Source organism: Mobula birostris, chromosome 8, assembly GCF_030028105.1.
Source record: "Mobula birostris isolate sMobBir1 chromosome 8, sMobBir1.hap1, whole genome shotgun sequence".
Lineage (NCBI taxonomy): Eukaryota > Metazoa > Chordata > Chondrichthyes > Myliobatiformes > Myliobatidae > Mobula > Mobula birostris.
Genome location: NC_092377.1, coordinates 48069881 through 48094539, shown reverse-complemented (window position 1 = coordinate 48094539; position 24659 = coordinate 48069881). Strand labels below are relative to the sequence as shown.

The following is a 24659-nucleotide window of genomic DNA, read 5'->3' as shown; positions in this document are numbered from 1 at the left end:
TAAAATGGTTCCCATCGTTGACCGACTGTAGCCTAACGCTTTTCCAATGACCAATGGCGTTTCACGTCTTTCTGCTCGCTTTATTATTTTCACTTTATTTTAAATCGCGATCATGACTATTTTCGTGAACAGAAACACTGTGGATCCAGAGCTCCTCCGCCAGGTCCTAATGTCCACCGCACTGAGACAGGTTAAATAAGGTCCGGGGTTCTGCTGGGTCCTGGAACCAATCCCTCGTGAATAAGGAGGGCCAACTGTATAGAAAGCAGAAGTTTGTCCCCATTCATGCACTGTGATGCCTCTAGCACTTGAAAAGTTTTTTCTTGTTTTGATGAAGTCCTAGCACTTGCTTCTGTCTAGTAATTGATTACAATAACCATCTCCCATTTGCTTTGACCAAATCTATATTTTCATTCTATTCTGTGTTTTCCCTTTAGATCTTTCAGCACTCATGAGGTTTGACTGAAATGATATTCTGCAGACTGAATACTAACTGTAATGTGATAATCCAATCGAATATATAGGCTATGACAAGTTAGTGCTAAATGTACTGAATGTTACTCCAGATATCAGTAAAATATGTAATGTTACTACTGTCTGCCACACCAATTATTTGCTTACTAACTAAGCAGACTAGCCTTTGCTAAATTTGTCAAATATCCTTTTTGCCTAAAAGATCTTTGCAAGTTTCTAATCCTGGAGCACACAATAATTCAAAAGGAAGACCTAACAAATTGTGTTGAAGGAATATAAAAGTGATGATTTTAATATCACACTGTACCTGTATTGCACTTTTACTGTAACACCATGCTCTGCATTTTTTCCCTTTTATCCTATTCAATGCAGCTATGCATGGATTTCACACAAAACTTTGTGACTGTATCTTGGTACCTTTGGCCATAATAAATCAACTTACAAATTACCCTCAGAATACCACTTTGTTAATGGTAAACTGGAACGGTAGAAATTCATTTACTTTGTGTTTTAAGTGAAAAAAAATATTGATCTTTGTGTAACAGTCTGCTACCTGGCACCTGTGACTCCAGAAACACAAATGCATAGAACATGACAACAACATGGGACTACAGTATCTGTGTCTGCCATGATGCTAGTTTAAATTGCACGTTGGGCTGCGTGTGGTCTAAATCCCTTAAATTTTTGCTTGTTCATATGAATGTCTAACATTTTTTTTATCTGCCTCCACCACTCCTCTGGCAGTACATGCCAGGCATCTACTTGCTGTCAGTATTTCAGGGGGGGAAAAAAGCATGCCACATAGATCTCCTTTAAACTTTCCCCCCTCTTACCTTAAAACTGTCTTCTAGTACTTAACATTTCCGCCCAAGCAAAAGACTGCCTAGCCTGTCTATAGCTCACATTATTCAATTATAATACTATTAGGGCACCCTTCAGCCTCTACTGCTTCAGAATTTTAAAAAAAAATCCATGCTTGTCTGAACTCTTCTAATGGCTTATGGCCTTTAATCCAGGCAATGTTGATGAATCTCCTCTGAGCTCTCTCCAACGCCTCCAGATCTTTCCTATAATTTCTGCAATAAAGGATGGCTAAAAAGTGCCAGCAATTTCCACATCCTATGAATAAATAACTATTAAATTGCCTTGAGATAGACCATTTTGGATTTATCTTTCATACTTTCATGTTCTCATTACTTAAATGGATCATAAAATAACAACTCACCTCATTATGCTCCAAGCAACCAACCATAATTTCTGTTAGAATCACCACCCCTGTTCTTCCAGCTCCTGCACTACAGTGCACAACTATTGGTGGATTACAGCTCCTGTTTGAGTCCAGCATGCTGTTGGTGTGTCGCCGAACTGACTGAATTTCTTCTAGGTAAGCTGAAAGATAAAAAGAAAAAGTTTTTTTATTGCTAACTACAAAGCCTTTTCACACCAAGTATATTTTAATAATTTTCTTGCAACACACATCAAAGTTGCCGGTGAATGCAGCAGGCCAGGCAGCATCACTAGGAAGAGGTACAGTCGACATTTCAGGCCGAGACCCTTCATCAGGACTAGCGTTTGATGTGTGTTGCTTGAATTTCCAGCAACTGCATAATTCTTGTTGTTTGTGTTAATAATTTTCTTAGTGCTTTCCACCAAATAACACATCATGCCTTGCGTGATGAACAAATTCACTTGGATATGTTTTATGACTAGATATAAAACTTAACAGTGCTGAAAAATTCAAACCTGATTATTTTTTCTTTGCCTTCATCCACATCCTTCTCTTTCCTTTTTGCTCCCCCACCCCCCGCCATCGCCAAGAGTTCCATATTGTTTTGGCAAATGAAAAATAAGATTAATGTCAATTACCAGCAAGTAAAAACAATTTGAGTTCAGATGATTGTAATCCAACAATACTTTTCACTATAGTATTCTGATCTATAGTCATATAAAGGAAGCCACTTAAATGGTGCACAAGGCAATTCTAGAAACGAGCCTTGTTGTATATCCAGTCTCAGTCAAAGCCATGTTTATATCATAAAATTATTCTGAATTGCCCTAAAAGGTGACTGATCTTTGAACTGAATTTGGGTTTTAATTTTTTCACAAATAGTGTCTGCAGCCAGTTACATTTATGTCCAACATAACTAACTTGACCTCAGATCACAAACTTGCATTTTAGCTCAGCTTTTAGATTTAGGAGTAAACCTGAAGGAAAGGATTAAGTATTACCCTTATAAATGCAAATGTTTAGTTCTACAATCTATCTTTATTATTAACTCAATTGCCTACACTTGGCAACCATAGCAATAGAGAAGACGTGTCCCAAAGGATGCTTTCAATATTGGCAAACATAATCTCACTATAAAGCTGAGTTTGTTTAAAAAAAATATTCTAGCATGTTTTATCATTGCTATCTGTTCCACTGTTTGTAGCAAATATAAATTCAACTCTGAGGAAACACTGAAGTTGGTTTCAAAGATGAAAAAAATTGAGGACAGGAGGTTTGACAATTTGGAGATGCTAAGAAAGAATAAAACAGAATAAGTAACAGCTCAATGACACTTGATTTCACTGATGTTAGTATAACAAGGCACATGGAACAATATACTAGAATGTCTGAATGAATGAAGACATTTCATGTATTAGCAAAGCAAATATATTGGAGAAAACACTTACTGATTGTTTGTTCTTGGGATAAAGGTATTGAGAAAAAATTATTTTGCCAGTCTCTATTTGGCATAAGTATATAAAAAAATTATTTGTACTATGTTCAGAAAATAAATTTTGCTAACCATAATTAAAACAATAAGTGTACTTTATTACTGTTTGTATTTCCATGTGGTCTAAATAAACAACACAAATGCCCAAGCAATAGTATTGATCTACAATAACTGCTTTGCAGTTTTACTATAAAATATGTGCTAGAACATAACTTGTAGCCACAGTTTGTGTAGTTCCATAACATAATTCCTTTATGTAAGGAATTGCTATTTTTAAGAAAAGGTGATAATGGCATTTTTATTTTTTCAGTGAAGAGTCATTGTGGCTACATATTCACTCAATGGCCACTTTATTAGATACACCTGTACACCTACTTGTTAATGCAAATATCTAATCAGCCCATCATGTGACAGCAACACAATGCATAAAAGCCTGCAGATATGGTCAACAGGTTTGACGCTGTTAAAACCAGACAACAGAATGGGTAAGAAATGTGATTTAAGTGATGTTGATGGTGGAATAATTGTTAGTGCCAGACAGGGTGGTTAGGGTATCTCAGAAACTGCTGATCTCTTGGGATTTTCATACACAACAGGCTCTTGGAGTTTAGAGAATGTGTGAGAAACAAAACCAGCCCGTGAGCAGCAGTTCTATGGGCAAAAACGTCTTGTTAATGCAAGAGGGCAGAGAGAACGACCAGACTGGTTCAAGCTGACAGGAAGGTGATAGTTACTCAGACGACCACGTGATACAATAGTGGTGTTTAGAACAGCACCTCTAGGTGCACGACGCATCAAACTTTGAAGTAGAAAGGCTGCAGCAGCAGAAGACGATGAACATACTCTCAATGGTCACTTTATTAGGTTAAGAGATACCTAATAAAATGGCTACTGAGTGTATATTACACTCAGCAGTGATAAGTCCAGACATCAAATTATGAAAATATTTGCCTTCCAGCTTCATCAGATCCGAAGCCTAGAAAGATGCAAATCGGCTAGTAAGATAAAAGCAGTGCATGTGATTAAAAGTCCAAGAAGCATTATCACCTGATACAGGAACCAAGACTTCTATCTGTAAAGAACTGAAAATTATTCAAAATTCCTCAAGATGCTTAACAGGATTTGCTATCAAATAATAATTGATGTTGAACCCGATGGGGAAAGCAGTGAATGAAAGAGCATCTCAGGGGAAATGGAGAAGCAGAGGGTTTTAGAGAGGTCTTGCAGAACATCATAAACATCAATGATTAAGTGTAAATTTCAAGAAATGCAAAGGCAGAAGTGCAAGTTCTGTGTAGGATGGTTTTGAATAATCTTATATTTGCAAAGGGTGATCAGGTATCTGCTGGAACAGTTTACATCAGGGGTAAAATGGACATGGATGAAGGTGTTGGCTGCAGATCAGAGTCAGGCAACAGTACAGAGGAGGAGATGTAAATGGTGGCAGAGATATCTGAGCTTCAGACGTCACAGAGGATGTGAATTGCCAGTTTCCATTATAAACTATTACCTATGTGGAAGAAATTTCTGTTCAGGTGGCAGACTCAAGATGTTTGGGGGTGAAGTGTTGAGACATTGCCAAGTATTTTAAAGTAAACATGGATAAACTGGATACGTTTTTGGATAAAATTTCTGAAAGCAGCACATGGATGAGAACTAGCACAGGAATGCCAAAAGAATAACGTTAAGTAATGGTACAAGATCAAGGGAAGCCATTGCTGGCATCTCTGGATATACATGGACAAATGAGAATATAGGTCCCCACCTGAAAAATGGTGGAGAACATGCAGTACAGTTACAATCCAGTGTGATTTTGCTGAGCTTGACCTTAAATTGTTTTTTTAAGTCAGGTGCATATTTACCCTGGAGTCTTGAGTGTCACGTACCAAACTTACACGTGTTCCTTTTCATTTACATGCATGAGTTACTTCAACTGTACGATAATTGGTACAGTGATTTCAGATTCATTCACACAATTAATATAGATTAATTCAGCCCATAAGAAATTTTGGAGGGAAAAAAACATTTGTGTAAATTCTTTTTTCTGGATTCCATTGCTCTCAGGCAAACGCTATGTTTGCTTAATGGTGTGTTTCTTCATACTGAATTATCAATCAATAGTAAATGATAAAGTGAACATTTCATTCTATTGGTCTGCATGTATAAAATACTACAATAGGTATCTTAGTACTTACACAAGAAACCCTGAACATCTTCTGGACAGCCATGATCTGGCCAGTCTGTGTACTGCAAATGCCACACGGTCCTCTCCTGCCCAGACAACAGGTGCTTGACTTTTAAACCTGTAGTTGCATAGCAACCAGAATCTGTGCGGAATTTTGTTGTCACCTTAAATTTTCCATAGGTTGCTGAGCTGTGTTTTGAGCCCAGTTTGGGCCAGTATCGATGGGTCTTTGGTTTTCCTCCCTCCTGCACAATAAATAATAAAGTCTCTTTGGTTTAGGAAATTAAAAAGATGCTTCTTCAGTTCCTTGGTCATAAATTATGCACTACATAGCAAGAATAGGTGAATCGAAATAATAATAGGTATTTCCCAATTCCACTGCATATTCACCACGGCACCACAAACAGCCACTACATGTTCAGCCACATTTTTTATTTCTTTAATCACAGTCCTATACGTTTGACTTAAACTATAGGGACTACATGACACTTAAGTTACTAAATGATGAAAGGAAACGGATTACAACTCAAAAGCACCATTTGTTATGACAACTTAACAAATTAAATGACAACATGATTATATTACAAAGGCCTGTTCGGGCCTGGTGATAAATAAGAAAACAGAAGCGGCAGTGGCTTAATGATTATTCCAATCAAAGGATAAGGAACTAAGAAACATTATCAACATTTAAAGGGAGTATTTATCTACATCTTCTACACCCAGGTCCTGTACCCTATCCTTCATTATCACGTGGCTAGAAATTCAGTGACATAATACATTTTCATCACGTGATATGAAACCACTTTTCACAACAGAACGTGGCAATGATGATCTCTGGACACTTATGATTGGCAATTGTGCTCTGATCTACTAGTAACATTATTCTCCATGCAATGTTGAAAGCTTTAGAGTGATACAGCACAGAAAAGGCCCTTCTGCCCAGCATGTCCATGCTGGCCATTAAATATCAACACAAATTCCATTAATTGTCACTGGCTTGTAGCTGTCTATACCTTGGTGATTCAAGTGCTTGTCTGAATAATATTATGAGAGTCTAAACCACCGCCCCTCCCCCCGAACACAGAGTACTGCATATTCTAACTACCTTCTGGCTGCAAATATTCTTCCTGGGATCTCCAGTAAGCTTGCTAAATTCATATCCAAACGGCTATTTTATGTAGCAAACAGAGTGAGTCACAACACTAATCCCTGGGATACATTCTGTCTGTAGGGTTCCAAGCACAAAATTAATATTTGACCGTCACCGTCTGTTTCCTATAACCAAGCCAATTTTCTTTGGATCCCATGGGTTCTACACTTTTTGGACCAGTTTCAGAATCAGATTTATTAGCACTGAATATACGATGTGTAATTTGTTATTTTGCAGCAGCAGTACAGTGCAAAGACAAAGAGAAAATCTATAAATAACAAAAAGAATGAGAAAAAGGAATAATGAGATAGTGTTCATGGGTTGATGGGCCGTTCAGAAATATGATGGCAGAGGGGAAGAAGCTGCTCGTAAGTCACTGAGTGTGGGTATTCAGGCTTCTGTACCTCCTCCCTGATGGAAGCAATGAGAAGAGGGCATGTCCTGGGTGATGGGGGTCCTTAATGATGGATGCCATCCTTTTGAGGCATTATCTTCATTCCTCCAAAGATGTCCTGGATGGCTTGTGCCAATGATGGAGCTGCCTGAGTTAACATCTTTCTGCAGCTATTTTGATTCTGTGCAGTGGACACCCCATCCTCCAATCTAGATGTGATGCAGCCAGTTAGAATCCTCCCCACAATACATCTGTAGAAATTTGAGAGTGTCTTTGGTGACATACCAAATCTCCTCAAACTCCTAATAAAATATAGCTACTGCCATGCCTTTTTGTGTAACTGCATCGATGTTGGACCCAGGATAGATATGCAGAGATGTTGACACCAGGAACTTGAAATTGCTCATCCTATCCACTTCTTGGTAATTGCTTACGTGGTTCTAAGTCAAGCTTGCAGGGTGGTTCTGAGGCAAACTACCAGTGTGGACATAATGGCCTGAAGAGCCTATTTCTATGTTATATGACTCCATGTCCATGTCATCACACAGATCTAACACGATTGCTCTGTGACAGTGCACTTTAAAAATGACCTCCTGGATAAGGTCCAGGTTTGGAAGATCCTCGCTTTCCTTAGGCTTAACACTCCAAGCTCATGGCCTTCAACCAATCTTTCCACTGCTCACCACTAGCTGTGACTCACAATCTCCAGACCAGTTAGCTCGCTATCATCAGACCCGAATCAGATGACCACTGTCCACCCAGAGATCAATCCAATCACCCTTGTTGATCCCCAGATACTGACCACTATCCTCACTCTAGGCAACAGCAACTTACTGACCCAAGGACCACATCCAATGACATAACTGCTAGCAGTCAGGCCCTTGCTCTCTCTGCTCAGATTATATTCCTCAACCTGGTATTTTTGTTCATGTGACACTCTCGGGTCTATGATAGGAAACTGTGAGAAATTATCATTTATTTACAGTCCATAAACACAAATTATTGTATTAACCACTAAACTAAACAAATAAAAGACAATTCAAGGCCAATAGTAGCTTCGTTTGGTTCTATTTTTCTTCCTTAAAGGAAATCATTTTGTGACAATATGGTCCCACTTAACTTTGTTAATGTGAGCATAGGAAATCCATTAGTAATGGTGATCGTTGGATTATAAATTTATTTCCTGTTCTTGAGAGCAGAAATACTTTCTTGTGAAGCATCAAAAGGTGAAAAAGTTTAATCTACTGTGTGCTTTGAAATCAGAGATTGTGTTAAGTATCTGCTATAAATAGAACTTAATGTTTAACAAAGCTAGTATACTTAAGGCTTTAAACAGAGAAATGCAATACCACATTTTTACTGTAAGGTGACACCACTTTAACCAAATTAGCTACGGAAAGACTGTGATATGTAACCAGAGGCTTTTGTTACTAATTAACCTTGCAAAACAACAGGAAGTGTACTGATCTTAAGAGCATAATAAACATTTGATTCAGTAATCTCGCTCTCACTACTCCCCCCATCTATGGAACATCCTTAAGTGTAAGTAACTGTAAAAACACAGAACTCACCTCTTCTGCTGTAACCATGACAATAACATTCACTCCTTGCTCCCACACCATTTGCCAGAAGTCATGGCATGTATGAGGCAGGGGTCCCTGTGTAGCAATGTAATGCCAGTCTTCTCCAGCCACAGTAACCTGTTAATTAGAAGCAGTATGAAATATTGTCACATCCTCCAAAATGTTAATATAATTGAATACGTTGACATGAGATTCTGCATATGCTAGAAATCTTGAGCAACACACACAAACTGCTGGAGGTACTCAGCAAGTTTGGCAGCATCTATGGTGGGGAATAAATGTTGACATTTTGAGGCGAGGCAAGGGTCCTTGCCCGAAATGTTGACTGTTTATTCCTCTCCATTGAATTCGTTGAACTGGATTAGGTAGCACTAGCTCCGTCTAGCATTTACTAAACTGCTCTCCATTACATGTGTAGAAAAAGCACAGGATCTTTCTTAGAAGTCTGCCTAGAACGGCTGGCAGGGGCAACAGATCATGATGGCACAGAGAGTGAAATATTGTGGTTTGTAGTGTCAGGTCTGCATATCAATGAAAGGTGGGCATTGGGGTGCAATGGTTACTTCAGGGTTTGGAGATTGGCTTAGAATTCGCAACTCTGAGAGGATATAATGACGTCCGGTATTGCTGTCTTCTGTGGGCCTAAGGTGGTGCTGCTGCCGCCTCTGATCACAGGCCACTTCACATGCAGGGAAGGAGCAAGTTTGTCACTGAGAGAGATGCTCCCAGTCTGCGTCGGGTCTCGCCAACATATAGAAGGCCACATCGGGAGCACCGGACGCAGTATATCACCCCAGCCGACTCACAGGTGAAGTGTTGCCTCACCTGGAAGGACTGTCTGGGGCCCTGAATGGTGATAAGGGAGGAAGTGTAAGGGCATGTGATGTGTGTGGGAGATCGTTTCGCTGAACATCTACGCTCTGTCCTCCAGAGAAAGCAGGATCTCGCAATGGCCATACATTTTAATTCCACATCCCATTCCCATTCTAACATGTCTATCCATGGCCTCCTCTACTGTAAAGATGAAGCCACACTCAGGTTGGAGGAACAACACCTTACATTCCGTCTGGATAGCCTCCAACCTGATGGCATGAACATTGACTTCTCAAACTTCCGCTAATGCCCCACCTCCCCCTCGTACCCCATCCGTTATTTATTTATATACACACATTCTTTTTCTTTTTCTCTCTCTCCTTTTTCTCCCTCTGTCCCTCTCACTATACCCCTTGCCCATCCTCTGGGTTTTCCCCCCTCCACCTTTTCTTTCTCCCCAGGCCTTCTGTCCCATGATCCTCTCATATCCCTTTTGCCAATCACCTGTCCAGCTCTTGGCTCCATCCCTCCCCCTCATGTCTTCTCCTATCATTTTGGATCTCCCCTTCCCCCTCACGAATCTCTTACTAGCTCTTCAGTTAGTCCTGACGAAGGGTCTTGGCCCGAAACATCGACTGTACCTCTTCCTAGATATGCTGCCTGGCCTGCTGCGTTCACCAGCAACTTTGATGTGTGTTACCCACATTCTGCTTAGATTAGAGGGCATGAGCTATGAGTAGAGGTTGGACAAACTTAGGATGTTTTCTCTGGAGCACTGGAGGCTAAAGGGAGACCTGATAGAAAAGATAGAGAAAGGATAGACAGTTAGAATCCTTTTCGCCAGGGTAGAAATGTCAAATGCTGGAAGACGTGCACTTAAGGTGAGAGGGAATGATTAAATGAAGAATGTAAAGCAATTTTTTTGTTTAGACAGAGTGGTAATTCCTGGAATGGGCTGTTGGCAGGAGTGGTGGAAGCAGATGGAAGAGCAGTGTTTAAGAGGCTGTTAAGTACATGAATACACAGGGAACAGAGGAATAGGCAGAAGAGAATTAGTTTTAGTTGGCGATCGTGTTCAGTGGAGACGTTGTGGGTTGAAGGGCTTATTCCTGTGCTGTACTGTTTCTTTTAAACACTTATATTGGAAGGAAGGCAAAAATTCTGTAGACACATTGCATCTCCCGTCTTTTTAATTATCAAATTACATCCGAAACATTCGTTACTAATATTTAAACAATTGCATTAAGAAATGGAGTTAAACTTTCACAAATATTCAGTATGTTTTGCATAATAAAATTCATAACAATGCATGGAGCAGCTAGTGTATCCATGATTATGTATCAGATGGTTACACTCACCTTTATATGAGAGGCATTTACATAGCCAGTGTTGTTTTCTTTGGTTGGCACAAGTTCCACCCTGTTCTCCTCATATGGAACAACATCCCTGAAACGATTCCGTTCTAAGTTTTCTGGAAGAGTTGCCGTGGTGAAAACACCATCTACCATTTTCTTTGGGATTTGCTCATACTCTGTAAACACCATATCTTCCTCCAGCTTTCTTTCAAGCATCTTACACTGCATTTCCAGAAAGGGAGAGAGAAATAAGTCAAGCTTCCCCCAGTATCTCAGAACAAAATAGCAATTGTACACTCATAACTTCAAAGAGAAGAGATGATCATTTCTGCTGCAGTTGACATGATAGGAAAACAGCAGAACAAAGGCACTTCCAGCAGCATCTGTGGAGGGAAACGGGTAGTCAACATTTCAGGTCAAGATCCTTCATCGGGACTGGAAAGAAAAACAGGAGATTCCAGTAATAATTGGGGGGGAGGAGCAAGAGCTGGCACTTGATAGGTGGTTCCATGTGATAGGGGGTTGATGGGTATGTGGGAGGGGGTATGAGAATGACACAAGAAGCTAAGAGGTGACAAAGGGCTGAAGACAGAACCTGTTAAGAGAGGGCAGTGGACCATGGAATAAAGGCAGGGTGGTGCAAAGGGAACTGGAAGGAGGATGTGCAAGTGATAGGTTGATTGAGAGGGCAGGGGAGGAAAACAGATGGGGTCATAGGGCTGGTGAAATCATGGAAAAAGGAGACAGAGGGGAATGGATAGTGGAAGGCCATCAAGTTGGAGACTACCACGGTGAGATATGCGCTGCTGTTTCTCTAATCTGTATCTAGCTTCTGCTTGACTGTAGAGGAGGCAAGCTGCAAATGGCTCTGCATACATCATGTTATGGCACTTTGGTATAATATGTTATAATTGACAGGGTCTACCAATGATACTCTATGTAAGTTGTTGCACTTTTTGTTGACAATTATGATATCAATATGGAGACATGTCTACATTGTAGAAGCTTAACTGATCATTGACAAAAATGGGATAGAATAGAAAATGTTGATGAACCCCAATATGTCCAATTGTGGGAAAAGAAACAGGGACTAGGTGAAAAACCCATCTTCAGAATGGGGACACTGATACAGTGAGGCTAGCGTTGCTGTGGGGATACTTGGTAAGCCGGAGAGAGCAGTGAAAGAATAAACAAAGGAGCATAAAAGTTATGAAGAGGGGGACTAAGAACACAAAGGAAACCCAAATCTGCAAAATGTAGAGTTGTGGGAACACACACACAAAACGCTGGAGGAATTCAACGGGCCAGGCAGCATCTATGGAAAAGAGTATAATCAACAATTCGAGCTGGGACCTTTCATCAGGACTGGGGGGACAAAAGATGAGGAGCCAGAGTAAGAAAGTGGGTGGAAGGGGAGGAGGGGAAGAACCACGTGGTGATAGGTAAAACCAGGAGGGGGAGGGAGGGGTGAAGTAAAGAGCTGAGGAGTTGGTACCCCCAGTTCACCATTCCCCATTCCTATTTCCCTCTCACCTTGTCTCCTTACCAGCCATTCACCTCCCTCCCTCTAGTGCCCCTCCCTCTTTCTTTCATGGCCTTGTCTTCTCGCATCACATCTCCCCTTCTCCAGCCCTGTATCTCAACACCAATTGTGATGGGCCAGCCACATCATCTGTTGCCTGACTCCTGCCTCCCTAAACAACTCCTGTTCAGCCAACTTAAGGATGCAAAGTGCACTCCTGGAGGGCAGAAAAAGCAGTTCAAGAACAGTATCAAGACCCACCTGAGGAAGTGCCACACTAACCCGAATGGGTGGGAGAAATTAGCACAGTATAGGGAAAGCTGGAGAAGGGCTGTCTATGAGGGGACTGCACAGCTCGAAGAATACCTCCACCGTGCTGCTGAGACTAAGTGGCTTCAACATAAGAAGAGACTGGGAAAGGCCCAACCAGATACATCCACCACCACTTCAATGACCTACACCTGCCAACACTGCAATAGGACTTGTGGATCACCCATCAGCCTCTTCAGTCATCTCAAGACCCACAAGTGACCAGATCAACCACCAGGAGATGAATCATAGTCAACTACGAGTAATCACTGATGATGATCTCTTTCACCAATCAACTTCCCAGCTCTTTGCTTCACTCTCCTTCCTCTCCCAGTTTCACCTATCACTTTGTGATTCTTCCTGCCCTCCCCTGCCTTCTTACTCTGATCCCCCATCCTTTTTTGCCCAGTCCTGGTGAAGGATCTTGGCCCAAAATGTCGATTATACTCTTTTCCATAGATGCTGCCTAGCCTGCTGAGTTCCTCCAGCATTTTGCATGTATCGCTCGAATTTCCTGCATGTGTCGCTCGAATTTCCAGCATCTGCAGATTTTCTCTTGCTTGTGTAGAATTGTGGGAAATACCCAACAAGTTAGACACTGCTAGTGAAGAAAGAAAAGCAGAATCACAGTTAAACCAGGCAGTCCTTCAGGAAAACTAGTAAGCTGAAGTTGTAGAATTTCAACCTGGGCCAGACAAAAACTGAGGTGCTATTCCTTGCCTTTATATTAGGCTGTTTCATATCTGTGCCGGAGACCACAGACAGACAGATCAGAGTGCAAGTGGGATGGATAATTATAGTGGCAAGTAACAGGGTGAGAAGGGAAGAGTTTGTTGGAGATGGGCATGCATACGAGTAGCTCACAAGGAAACTTCAGATTATTGGGAGGAGAGGGAAGGCCAAGATATGTCTGGTGGGATCAATTGCCTCTTCCAGTTTCGTTCAATTAAAATACATCTCCAAGTCTTTGTATATATTGTTATACTTACTTCAGATTAAGTTGAATAAGCATTGCATTCTTTTTTTAAAAAAGGGAATTCATCAACATATTCAGGTACGATCAAGAATAAAATGACTGTTGGTCCCGTCTCATGGTAAAATTTACACTAAGAACCACCAGGTGGTGCATTTAACAGGTTTATTCGATTACTTTTTTTTATTTGTTCAAGGGATATGGACACCGCTGGCAAAGCCAGCAATAACTGTCTCTGATTGCCCCTTGAACTAAGGAGGAAGAATGAATCAAGCACTTTGGTTAATGAGAACTACTTGTAGTTCAGAACAGGCATGGAGGACAGACAGTAGAGAACCAGACAGGTTTTAAGAAAAGGCTCTGAAGAAGGGTAATTAACCTGAAATATTTAAAATTTCTCTTTCCACAGATGTTGCTGGGACTGCTGAGCCAGAATGATTTCCATAATTTCTTTTTGGGCTGGGTTTCCTGACAATCCAGTATATTCATAGTACCAATCCTTTTTTTAAATAAAAGGAATCATTTAAATAAATTCCTCAGTTGCCACGATGGGAATCTAACTATCTCTTTAGATCATAGACCAGAACTCTGTTTAGCCAAGGCCTTTATTACTTTCAATCATTACTGTAATTTCAGCACAAAAGCTCCTTTAAAAAAATTCCAGTGACAAAGGTCAATATCATATGTTTACTGAGATTGTTAGGCCATACTAATACTTTAGACTCTGCAGTCGGAGTAAATCCAATTGGACAATTCTCCGAATACCAACCCCACCATTGCAAATCATTTTATAATAACATGGCTTTAATGCATAGACTTTGTATAAATGCACCCCTGCATATTTCTTGAAGAATTATCCTCCTGTAATTGGCTTTCATTATATGTCTTGTTTCTTTTGTTCTTTAACAGACCATTTTTGTATATATGGACTTTGTTGTATGGTAGACTGTTATCAGCTCTCATATTAGCCACTGCCCCCCTGAAAAAAAGATGCTAACCATATACTCTATCTTTGCTTCTTATCATCTTATGCACCTCAATAAAAGCACCTCTCACCCTCCTTTGCTCTATAGACAAAAGCCCTAGCTCATCAACCTTTCTTCATAAGACAACAGAGGCAGAGCTTAGGAGGATGTTGGCACCTAATGGCAACTCCTTTACTTGCATCTTCAGAAACCGCTCTATTTCTACCTTTAATACCTTTATTTTTCCCTTTCAGGGTTCTTTTGAAGACCCTGACCTTACAGTTACACACTGACTTCGGTTCTTTGAGGGAATGGGACCCATTCTCGGGGTTCCACAACTGGCTGCTATTCGACAGGCCAAGGGTTTAGCCTGAGAATCTCGATCGTGTTCGGAAGCCTAAGATCTCGGGGCTCTGAAGATGGGCGGATCGAGGTTTGGTGTCACGACCTAACACTCTCAGAATGCCCGTTTCACTCAAGAAGATGATGAGTAATTAAGTCTTGTGATGGCTCAATCTCAAATTTACCATTTTCATCCATTCTACAGCCCCGTGAAAAAGAAAACCAACTTATATTTTTCTCGTCCAGCTTAATAAATCTGAACACAACCAAGAGAAAATCTGCAGATGCTGGAGGAACTCAGCAGGCCAGGCAGCATCTATAGAAAGAAGTACAGCCGACGTTTCGGGCCGAAACCCTTCAGTAGGACTGGAGAAAAAAAGAGATGAGTAGAGTTAGAAGGTGGGGGAGAGGAGAGAGAACCACAAGGTGATAGGTGTAACCGGGATTTGGGGGTGGGGGGTATTGTGAAGTAAAGAGCTGGGAAGTTGATTGGTGAAAGATATACAGGGCTGGAGAAGGTGGCATCTGATAGGAGAGGAAAGAAGGCCATCGAAAAAAGGAAAGGGGGGGGGGGAGGAGAACCAGAGGGAGGTGATGGGCAGGCAAGGAGATAAGGTGAGAGCAGGAAAAGGGGATGGGGAATGGTGAAGGAGTGGAGGGGAGGCATTACCAAAGTTCGAGAAATCAAATAAATCTGAATGTACTTGTAAACTAAGCTCCTCCTTTTTTGTTTAGTTAACAAGCTAGGAATTTGCTGTTCACTTTATCCTTACTTTCTGCATAATTAATAGTTTAAAACATATGCAGAAGGACAGTCTTGTTCTGCACAATACTGTTTAAGAGATGGTAACGTGAGAAGTCATCAAATATCCAGAGTGACAGCACAGCCGCACGCGACTAGATGTGATAGAGTTCACTGGGCAAAGAATGAAAATGCCTAGCGTTTTGTAACATTACCATAGCTATAACTCTTGTTTGTTAAACACAGTGTTCAGTACAGAAATAGGAATGCATTCCTCAGAATAAAGCAAGAATTTTCTTTACCACCTAATTACAAGTTATCCAATGTAAGGCCATCTGAATAAGGAAGCTTTCAATATATTTTGTCACGGCTCACACTCTAAGCTCTGCTACATTTGGCACATTGAAGTGTCCACTTTCAATAACATTGATATTGGTGCCTTAAACTGAAATCTTATCAATAATTTGATTCTACAAATGACGCAAGTGTAATGCACAATGGTGTTGGGGCTATGAACTGAATCCGGTTTGCTGCACTGACATAAAGTGACCATATTGTTCAGCAATATTACCACATCTCCTCATCACATCCTCCATTTTTTGTTTAAGTCAAGTTCACTTCCAGTGCAGAGAGAAACACTCTACATAGGTAACAAGCATTTTTATGGTAGCAGAAAAGGTGGTAACTACATAGTGAAATAGATTGTGGAACATAAGAAAAAAGTTGCAAGAGAATGTTGAATGAAGTTTTTCAGTGTTTAGATGCACTAACTGTCCAACGGTATTAGCTAGAGAAAATGGAAGGGAGATGCAGAGCAAAGTAGAACCAGACTGACTAAAGATATGTGGGAGAAATATGGAGATGACAACTATTTTAAGGTAAGTATCTTGCACAATGTGCAGCTAATGAAAACTGGTGAGAGTAAAGTTGATCAAGGGTCAGGAATTAATGTGCAAACATCAATTTTGAAATTTTTGTAGTTGATGTTGGTAAAAGATTGAGATTAGGAACAGGTGAAAGGAATAATCTGGAGGAAATAAAGAGGTTTAGGATTTCCACAGAGTTCAAAGACAGAGGCAGACAGTACTCTGATTTGAAATAATGATAATGGCTTAATTGCTGACTGATGCTGAGCTCAGGAACAAACAAAACAGTGAATCTGTAGTTAATAGGACATCGTCCAGGTGAGTTAATAGGCAGCCAGAGTAAGGCTTAGGGACTAGCATACTGGTGTTACTGTGTAATGTCCACGTAAAGTCTAATCACAAACTTAATATCGGCCAAAGTCCTGAATAATGGAAAGATGATAAAGGAGTTAAGAGAGATTTTAAATTGTCATCAATTTACCTATCAAAGCAGATATACATATGCACGACTGACCTAACGTACAGGTAACAAAAAGAGGGGGGAATGCAAAAGATAGATATGGATCATCCTAGATGTATGGTTTGCTGGAAGAGTGGCAAAGTGTCTCAGAGGCAGAGCACAGAGAGGTTAAAGGCTTCAGAGTTGAAGTATTATGTTAGGCAATCATTTTTAAAAATTCTACAGTCAGAGTAATATAGCACAAAAAACAAGTTCTTTGACCTACCTAGTCCATGCAGACCTGGTCTTTTGCCTCGTCCCATCTACTTGCACCTGGGAAACAGCTCTCTATACCTCTCTCATCTATGTACCTATCCAAACTTGTCTTAAACATTGCAGTCGAACCTGCATCCACCAATTGCACTGGCATCACCCTCTTGAGTGGAGAATTTCCCCCTCAGATTCCCTTTAAGTATTTCACCTTTCACCCTAAACCTATGACTTCTAATTCTAATCTGACCTACACCTAACCTCAGAGGAAATACCCTGTTTATATTTACCTTATCTATACCTCTCATAATTTTTATAGCTCTAAGATCTCCCCTCATTATTCTATGCACCAGATAATACAAGTATAAATAAAAACAGAATTACAGATTAAAAATGTAATTATGAATAGGCAAACCTAAATTTAAGTTCTTTCTGTTAATGGTCAATAACAAAGATATGTAATTTGGTTTGAATTGATAATGCTGATTGTAGCATTAAATATATGTTGTGAACTGTTGTTTGACCAGAGTAAAATATTATTTTTTCCATTCTGTGATTTCTTATGTTTTAACCTTGAATGAAACTTCCAGAATTAAAAAAAAACCAGGACTGAAAATAGAAATAAAATTGTGCCCTGCTTAGCACACACGATGCATTAGTAGGTACGTAAAGAGATCTCTACAGCATTATACGTCGAGAGGTATATTACTGAAAGAGCTGCTATGTTTGGAAACTGGCAGGAATCCCACTTCTCCCTGTTGTTTTGTGCTGTTGTGCTAGAAAACTGACACAAGTCCAGTAGAACATTGCCTTTTAGATTAGTGCGGAGGTGCTGTCTGTGTGGCCTGGTGTTCGGTAGGATCTCACCCTTGCCAGTACCGTGGCTGTGACTATCGTTAGAGCTGGCAGTAGCTGACCTTTGTGATGACAGATTGCCTGAACTCTCTGGTCTCTCTTATCACTTCTTGTTGCTGAAGCTTGCTGCCTCCTCCTCTCTCTGTTTGCTTCTCCATTAATAAGCAAATCTATGACTGAGGAAAGCTGGGCAGCCAAACTAGGAAAGGAGCCAGCAGTGACCATCACATCGACCCATGCAGTCTGTCAGTAGGTGGAGCAGGTGCTGCTGGGCCCCACTGTTCTACCCATTGTACAAACCCAAGCCCTTCAGTTCAGTGCTGAGTGTACTTACTATTCACCCCAGCCTCTTCAAACAGGCCACTGGGCAGAATGGTACTTGGGTTGACCCGACAGTGGAAGGGGTTCATGCCACATTGGTGGCAAAGGCTAAACAGATGCATTCTTGAAGCCCTTGAAGCAGTGTGTTTGGCCTGGAGGACCAAGTGCAGTGTAATGAATTATCAGCGGGGAGAGAGCTAGGTTATCAATGGCCTGCTCAAAAGGAAAGATCCCCGAAATATTGCTAAGCAAGAAAGGATCAATCTGGAGAATCTCAAGGCAATGACTTTCAGAATGAGAATGAAAGACAGTAATATATAGTACTTATACAATGTGTGCTCCTATCTATCTAAAAAAACCAAAGCAAGTGCTGATACCATGAATAGAAGCTACACTCAAGCTGCAGAAATGTCAACATATTACTGCAGGAAATTAGAAACCTTCACCCATACCGATTTGTTTTTAAATATCACCAAGTAAAAGCTCATCAGGACTACATGAGAGAAAATTGCTCTACAATCCTCAATGAAAGAAAATTGATAATCATCATCGTCATCAGCAGCAACATTACTAAAATTGAACATGCATGACTAACGCCTTCATGAAAAATTGCCCACAGTTACTCTTGTAGGGAACACCTGCATTCATATCATTTAGTAGACTAAATATTTATCATGGAACACAGTAGTAATCATTAATTTGTATGTATTTCCTAAAAACATAATTTTAAAATTTAATTCTGTGGATCATTAGTTAACGCAGAAAGTGTACTATTTGTACAGTAAGCAACAGGGATGATTACAAAGCAGTGATCTTATTTAAAGCTTCACATTGTGTGTAAAATACGGAAGAGTGATTATAGCAATTGGATTGCCTTTCTATCAATTATCTGTTATTTTACATGGACAAGCAAAAGTTACAAAATGGAAACAGGCTATTTGAAACAACCAATTTACATGCCATTTATATCACCAATTTTCCTTCCAACCATCTCTTTGCAATTGTCACCTTAAAACAAAAGTTATTGACAAGTCCAAAGTTTTCTTCTATTTACTTTTAATGCTGTTAATATGCAATATTCCACACTGCTGAAATGTTGTTACTGTGAACTCCCTCAAGTTCAGCAAGTTGATTTCCATGTTAATGTTTACGATTATGCTGTATAATTTTTTAAAAATCCTGTTAGGTAACATGAAGTCCACCTTTGAGTCAATGAATTATCAGATGATTTGAACAAAACAAATAGCATCACAGGGAAGTGTACACACACTATATATTACAGAATGCTTCCAACATTGCTCACCCTTTCATCCATCAGAACCCTTGAAGTGTCATCTTGGCTGTCCTCGAGCACTGGAACTCTGGCCATCGACAGGCCATTCAGGGCAGCCCACTTGAGTGGTCCTATCTTCTGAGCTTCTGCTGCTGCCAATTTCTGCTTTTCTAAATTCTTGGGACAGAGAAAGACCCACTTACATCATTGGAGCTTAATTTTAAATAGAAACATTTGTCTGATATCTTACCTTCTTACAATTTTACCTGGAAAATTGTAAATGTCACTCCACGCTTTCAGAAGGGAGGAAGGCAGAAGAAAGGAAATGCAGGCCAGTGAGCCTGACTTCAGTGGTTGAAAAGATGTTGGAGTCTATTAAGGATGCGGTTTGGGGATACTTGGAGGCACATGACAAAATAGGCCAAAGTCAGCACATGGTCCCTTTGAGGGGAAATTTCGTCTGACAAATCTGTCGGAATTCTTTGAGGAAATAACAGGCAGGATGTTGTTTAGTTGGATTTTCAGAAGGGCTTTGACAAAGTACTGCACATGAGGGTGCTTAACAAGATAAGAGCCCATGATATTACAGGAAGGATATTAACATAGGTAGAGCACTGGCTGATTGGCAGGAGGCACAGAGTGGGAATAAAGGGAGCCTTTTCTGGTTGGTTGCCAGTGACTAGTGGTGCTCCATAAGAGTCAATGTTGGGACCACTTCCTTTCACGTTATATGTCAGTAAATTGGATGAAGGAATTGATGGCTTTCTGGCCAAGTTTGTGTAAGATATAAAGAAGGGTAGATAGTGTTGAGGAAGCAGAAGAACTTAACTCATTGGGAGAATGAGCAAAGAAGTGGCCAATGGAATTCAGTGTAGTGAAGTGTATGGTCATGAACATTGGTGTAAGGCATACAGGTGTGAATTATTTTCTAAGTAGGGGGAAAATTCAAAAATCAGAGGTGCAAAGGGACTTTGGTGTCCTCATGCAGGATTCTCTAGAGGTTAACTTGAGTCAGTGGTAAGGATGGCAAATGCAACGTTAGCATTCATTTCACGAGGACTCGAAGACAGAAGCAAAGATGTAATGCCGAGGCTTTATAAGGTGTTGGTCAGACCGTGCTTGGAGTACTGTGAGCAGTTTTGGGCTCCTTATCTAAGAATGACATGTTGGCATTGGAGGACGGCCCGAGGACGTTCATGAGAATGATCCCAGAACTGAACGGATTAACATATGAGGAGCAGTTGATGGCTCTGGGCCTGTACTCTCTGGAGTTTAGAAGAATGGTGAAGGATTTCATTGAAACCTTTCGAATATTGAAGGGTCTAGATAGAGTGGATGCAGACAGGATGTTTCCTATAGTGGAGGAATCTAGGACCAGAGGGCACATCCTCAGGATGCCTATTCAAAACAGAGAGGAGGAAAAATTTCTTTAGCTGGAGGATGGTGAATCAGTGGAATTCAATGCCATAGGTGGCTATACAAGCCAATTCATTGGGTATATTTAAGGTGGGGGGTTGGTAAGTTATTGATTAATCAGGGTGTCAAAGTTTACGGGGAGAAGGGCAGAGAATGGGGTTGAGAGGGATAATAAATCAGCCATGATGGAATGGTGGAGCAGACTCAATGGGCCAAATGGCCTAATCCTGCTCATATGTCTTCATGGCTTCTCACAATGTTTGATAAAAATCAGAAAATTAGACATTGATATGCTCTCTCAACAATTTAAATGAAATAATCAGGAACTGCAACTGCACAGGTTCTGAATCAGATATCGCCTGCTGCATCTTAATGGAATAAGTATTTGAGCTAAATAAATGAACATTTGCAATGAATATTAACTGAAATCAACGAGGACAAAGAGAAAAACTACTTTCAAGCCCAAGACTGCAACTGTCACTGGACTGGAATGAATGTAGATTCCATTCTCATAAATTAAACTATGGATTGCAAATTTTTTAAAGAATTATAACTTGACTGCCCTGTGGTTATGTTGCTGTTGATACCCAAGATTTGATTTTAATAATAATTTTGTTGGCCAAATTTTTAAAGAATAATTTCTTTAGCAATGCAATTATGATTCACAGCACAACTGACTGTGCATAAGTTCAAGCATGCAGTTTCTATGTTAGCATTTCCACTGAGTAAATTGATTTCAATGAAACCTAAAAAGAAAAACAAGATTACCCTCAACATGATTTCCCTTTCCACAATACTGTCTTCAGTAGAAAAAAGTTCAGACACAGGTCTTTCTTTGACAGGTTCCTTTTTGACACGCTCTTTCACGCTAGTCAGGTCAGGCTCTGAAATAGACGGCCCAAGTGACGACCCATTGAGCATCAACTGTTCATTTCTTGTGAAAGTATCAAGTTCAGGACCAGGCAATTTGGTCCTGACAATGCGTTCTGCACTTTTATCTTCTTCGTGCCTCAAGGCACCATTGCTTACACTCTTTTTGTTTCCTGGATATTCAGGAGGGGGCTTGTTTGGTATTTTCGCCAACGCTGCCTGCAGCTGTGCTCTGTAGCCCATTGTGTCATTAAATGCCGGAATCTGAACATCGTAATCAGGAGTGTCTTCTTCATCTTCACTCTCACTGCTGTGAATGAGCATGGTGGCATCTGACAGCGTCTTTTTGTGATGGTATGGAGGCCGCTGTGGAACCTCCTGCACCTGATCCTCATGGCGACGTTGATCACGCATGGTGTTCCTCCGCTGAGGGGCAGAAGCACTTAAAGTCTTCAGTGCCATGGCCTCCATACCACGTACCATGCTGCTGATCACCTCCAGACTGTGGCGCTTGTTAACGGCTGCATGATGCTTGGCCGTTGTGAGGGGCTCGCTGACTTCCTGCAGGGACTGGTGAACCACTGGCGAACTATCCTCTTGGAATGTCTTGACAAAGAGTTGGACTCGCCGACTGACCAAATCCGGACTGCTGCCACTCACATACTTATGGCGGTGACTGGCAAGGTCTGGTGTACTGGTGGCAGGCCGAGGACGGGGGTACGGAGGGGGTGGTCTGCAGAAATGGTTTCTCAACATGTGGGTGGTACTGGAATTCTGAGTATTCTGTAACTGCATATTGGCAAGTTCGGGGGTGCTTACTGTGTGGGAGATTGCACTGTTTGCAGTCCTGCTGGGCGCAGGTTGGTTGGCATTTGGTTGGGCAGTTGTGGGCACAGGTTTTTTGTAACTGTGCTTTGACCCATAGCGAGTGGGGTACTGGTCTCTGATCTCTGGTTGACTGTAAACCATAGCTTCTGGCTGGTTGTACGCATGAGTGTTTCCAATATTAAGGTTCCTCAGTGATTGGCTTTGACAATCCATATGAATGACGCCACGTTTCATTTGCCTCATTACAGTCTCGTAGTCAGGTGTGGGCCTATATGAAGGCACAATGATAGCACTGTGCCTGTGGCTGGGTATGTAATCTGCACGCATGATGTCACTTCCAGGAATGCTGAGATTGGAGGATACGGGAGATGCCTGGATGAAGTTTTGTGAATGATTTAATGAGTTCATACTAGGTGCGCTATACACACTGCCATTTGGCACAGTTCCATTCATGTAATTGTATTCCATTGGACACCTGTCCAAGCTACTCTGAGACCTGCAGTAGAATCCTTCCTCATTGCCATGGTAAATACTATCTGTATAAAACAAAGAATGCAAAATTAAAACTATTAAGTAATGGAGGTTTCTTAAGGTGACAAAATTACAAGATTGATACACTCAACCATGTCACATTAGAGCACTAATTTCTGCTGCCGCAATTGACTTACTGAAAGATTGAATATACAGTTTAAGAAATAAAGTTACACAACATTTCATAATTTCATTAAGCAATTAAAACCAACTCAAATATGTTGTCTATCAGGTTCACTGAGACTCAGCAATACCAGATGACAGCAACACACACAAAATGCTGGAGGAACTCAGCAGGCCAGGCAGCATCTATGGAAAAGAACAGACAGTCGACATTTCGGATTGAGACCCTGCATCATGAAGTTCTTTTCCATAGATGCTGCCTGACCTGCTGAGTTCTTCCAGCATTTTGTGTGTGTTGCTTAGATTTCCAGCATCTGCAGACTTTCTCTTGTTGGTAATACCTGAGGGGATACAGTTTCTCCGTTGATTCAGTTTCCTTCCATTTTTTCTCACTCATCTTACGACAGTGTACACTAAGCACTGCATTAGTGACACTGCATAGATCCCCCACACAAATGGTCATGATCCATGGCAGAAGCTTGGACATTAGAATGATAGGTTATATTTACAGTAAGTATCACAAGCCACATTTATAGAACCACCTTTCCAGCAAACACTGCCATTTCATATAATAAAACACAAAATAAGAGGAATACCTTGTGAGGTGTTTGTTTCAGGATAATCTCCATATTGGACGTGCATAGGTGGCAGTATAAAAGGCTGTTGCCTTGACTAATAGAAATACATGAAAAGGAGAAAACCACTCGTTATATTTAAGAACCTTTGCATTGGTAGTGACATCTTGTAACATCAGTATCAATAGAATCATAACATGAGTGTTTATATTACTGGTAAAGTCTCTGAGGATTAAATCCATTATTTTACAATATCAGAGCTCACTACTTCGCCCTGAAGGATCGTTAATATTCAGATGACAGGTTGGCAATGGTTCTAAGCTATTAGCCTAGTAAGGGTTATTCTCGTTCATTGGATATATAAAAAAACTGTGCCAGAAGTTTAGAAAAACTTGTAGGCAATTTTCCCCCCATAGTTACCTATTCTGAGAATGCTTATTTTAAAAAAAGTTAGCAATTGAAAAGGGCAAAGAGGCAGAGAATTCAATTTAATATGCATTTCTTTAGCTATAAATTTAATGGGAATCTGATAACCAATTAAAGACAGTTTACACCCAGCATGTGCCAAAACTACAGGGGTGGAGTGAGAAAGGTCTAAGCAATACAGATCGAATGTGAGCAAATGAGATTTATGTACAATCATCATCATTATTATTATGTGCCATGCTGTATGATGTAGGTGATCACGGTCTCATGACCATGATTTTCTTGGCAAATTTTTCTACGGAAGTGGTTTCCATTGCCTTTTTCTGGGCAGCGTCTTTA

At 40.6% G+C, this 24659-nt stretch overlaps 1 protein-coding gene across 3 annotated transcripts in view; it reads right to left on the bottom strand.

Moving 5' to 3' along the window:
• LOC140201287 (tyrosine-protein phosphatase non-receptor type 14-like) overlaps window positions 1-24659 on the bottom strand; it is a 262679-nt gene that overhangs the window by 8401 nt on the left and 229619 nt on the right. For all 3 annotated transcript variants that reach the window (XM_072265142.1, XM_072265141.1, XM_072265143.1), the window contains 7 exons: window positions 23916-23991; window positions 21736-23201; window positions 19582-19728; window positions 10678-10896; window positions 8495-8623; window positions 5390-5624; window positions 1700-1863 (listed from right to left, as the gene is read on the bottom strand). In XM_072265142.1, coding sequence (XP_072121243.1) covers window positions 1700-1863; window positions 5390-5624; window positions 8495-8623; window positions 10678-10896; window positions 19582-19728; window positions 21736-23201; window positions 23916-23991 — 2436 coding nt within the window. The remainder of the gene's footprint in view (window positions 1-1699; window positions 1864-5389; window positions 5625-8494; window positions 8624-10677; window positions 10897-19581; window positions 19729-21735; window positions 23202-23915; window positions 23992-24659) is intronic.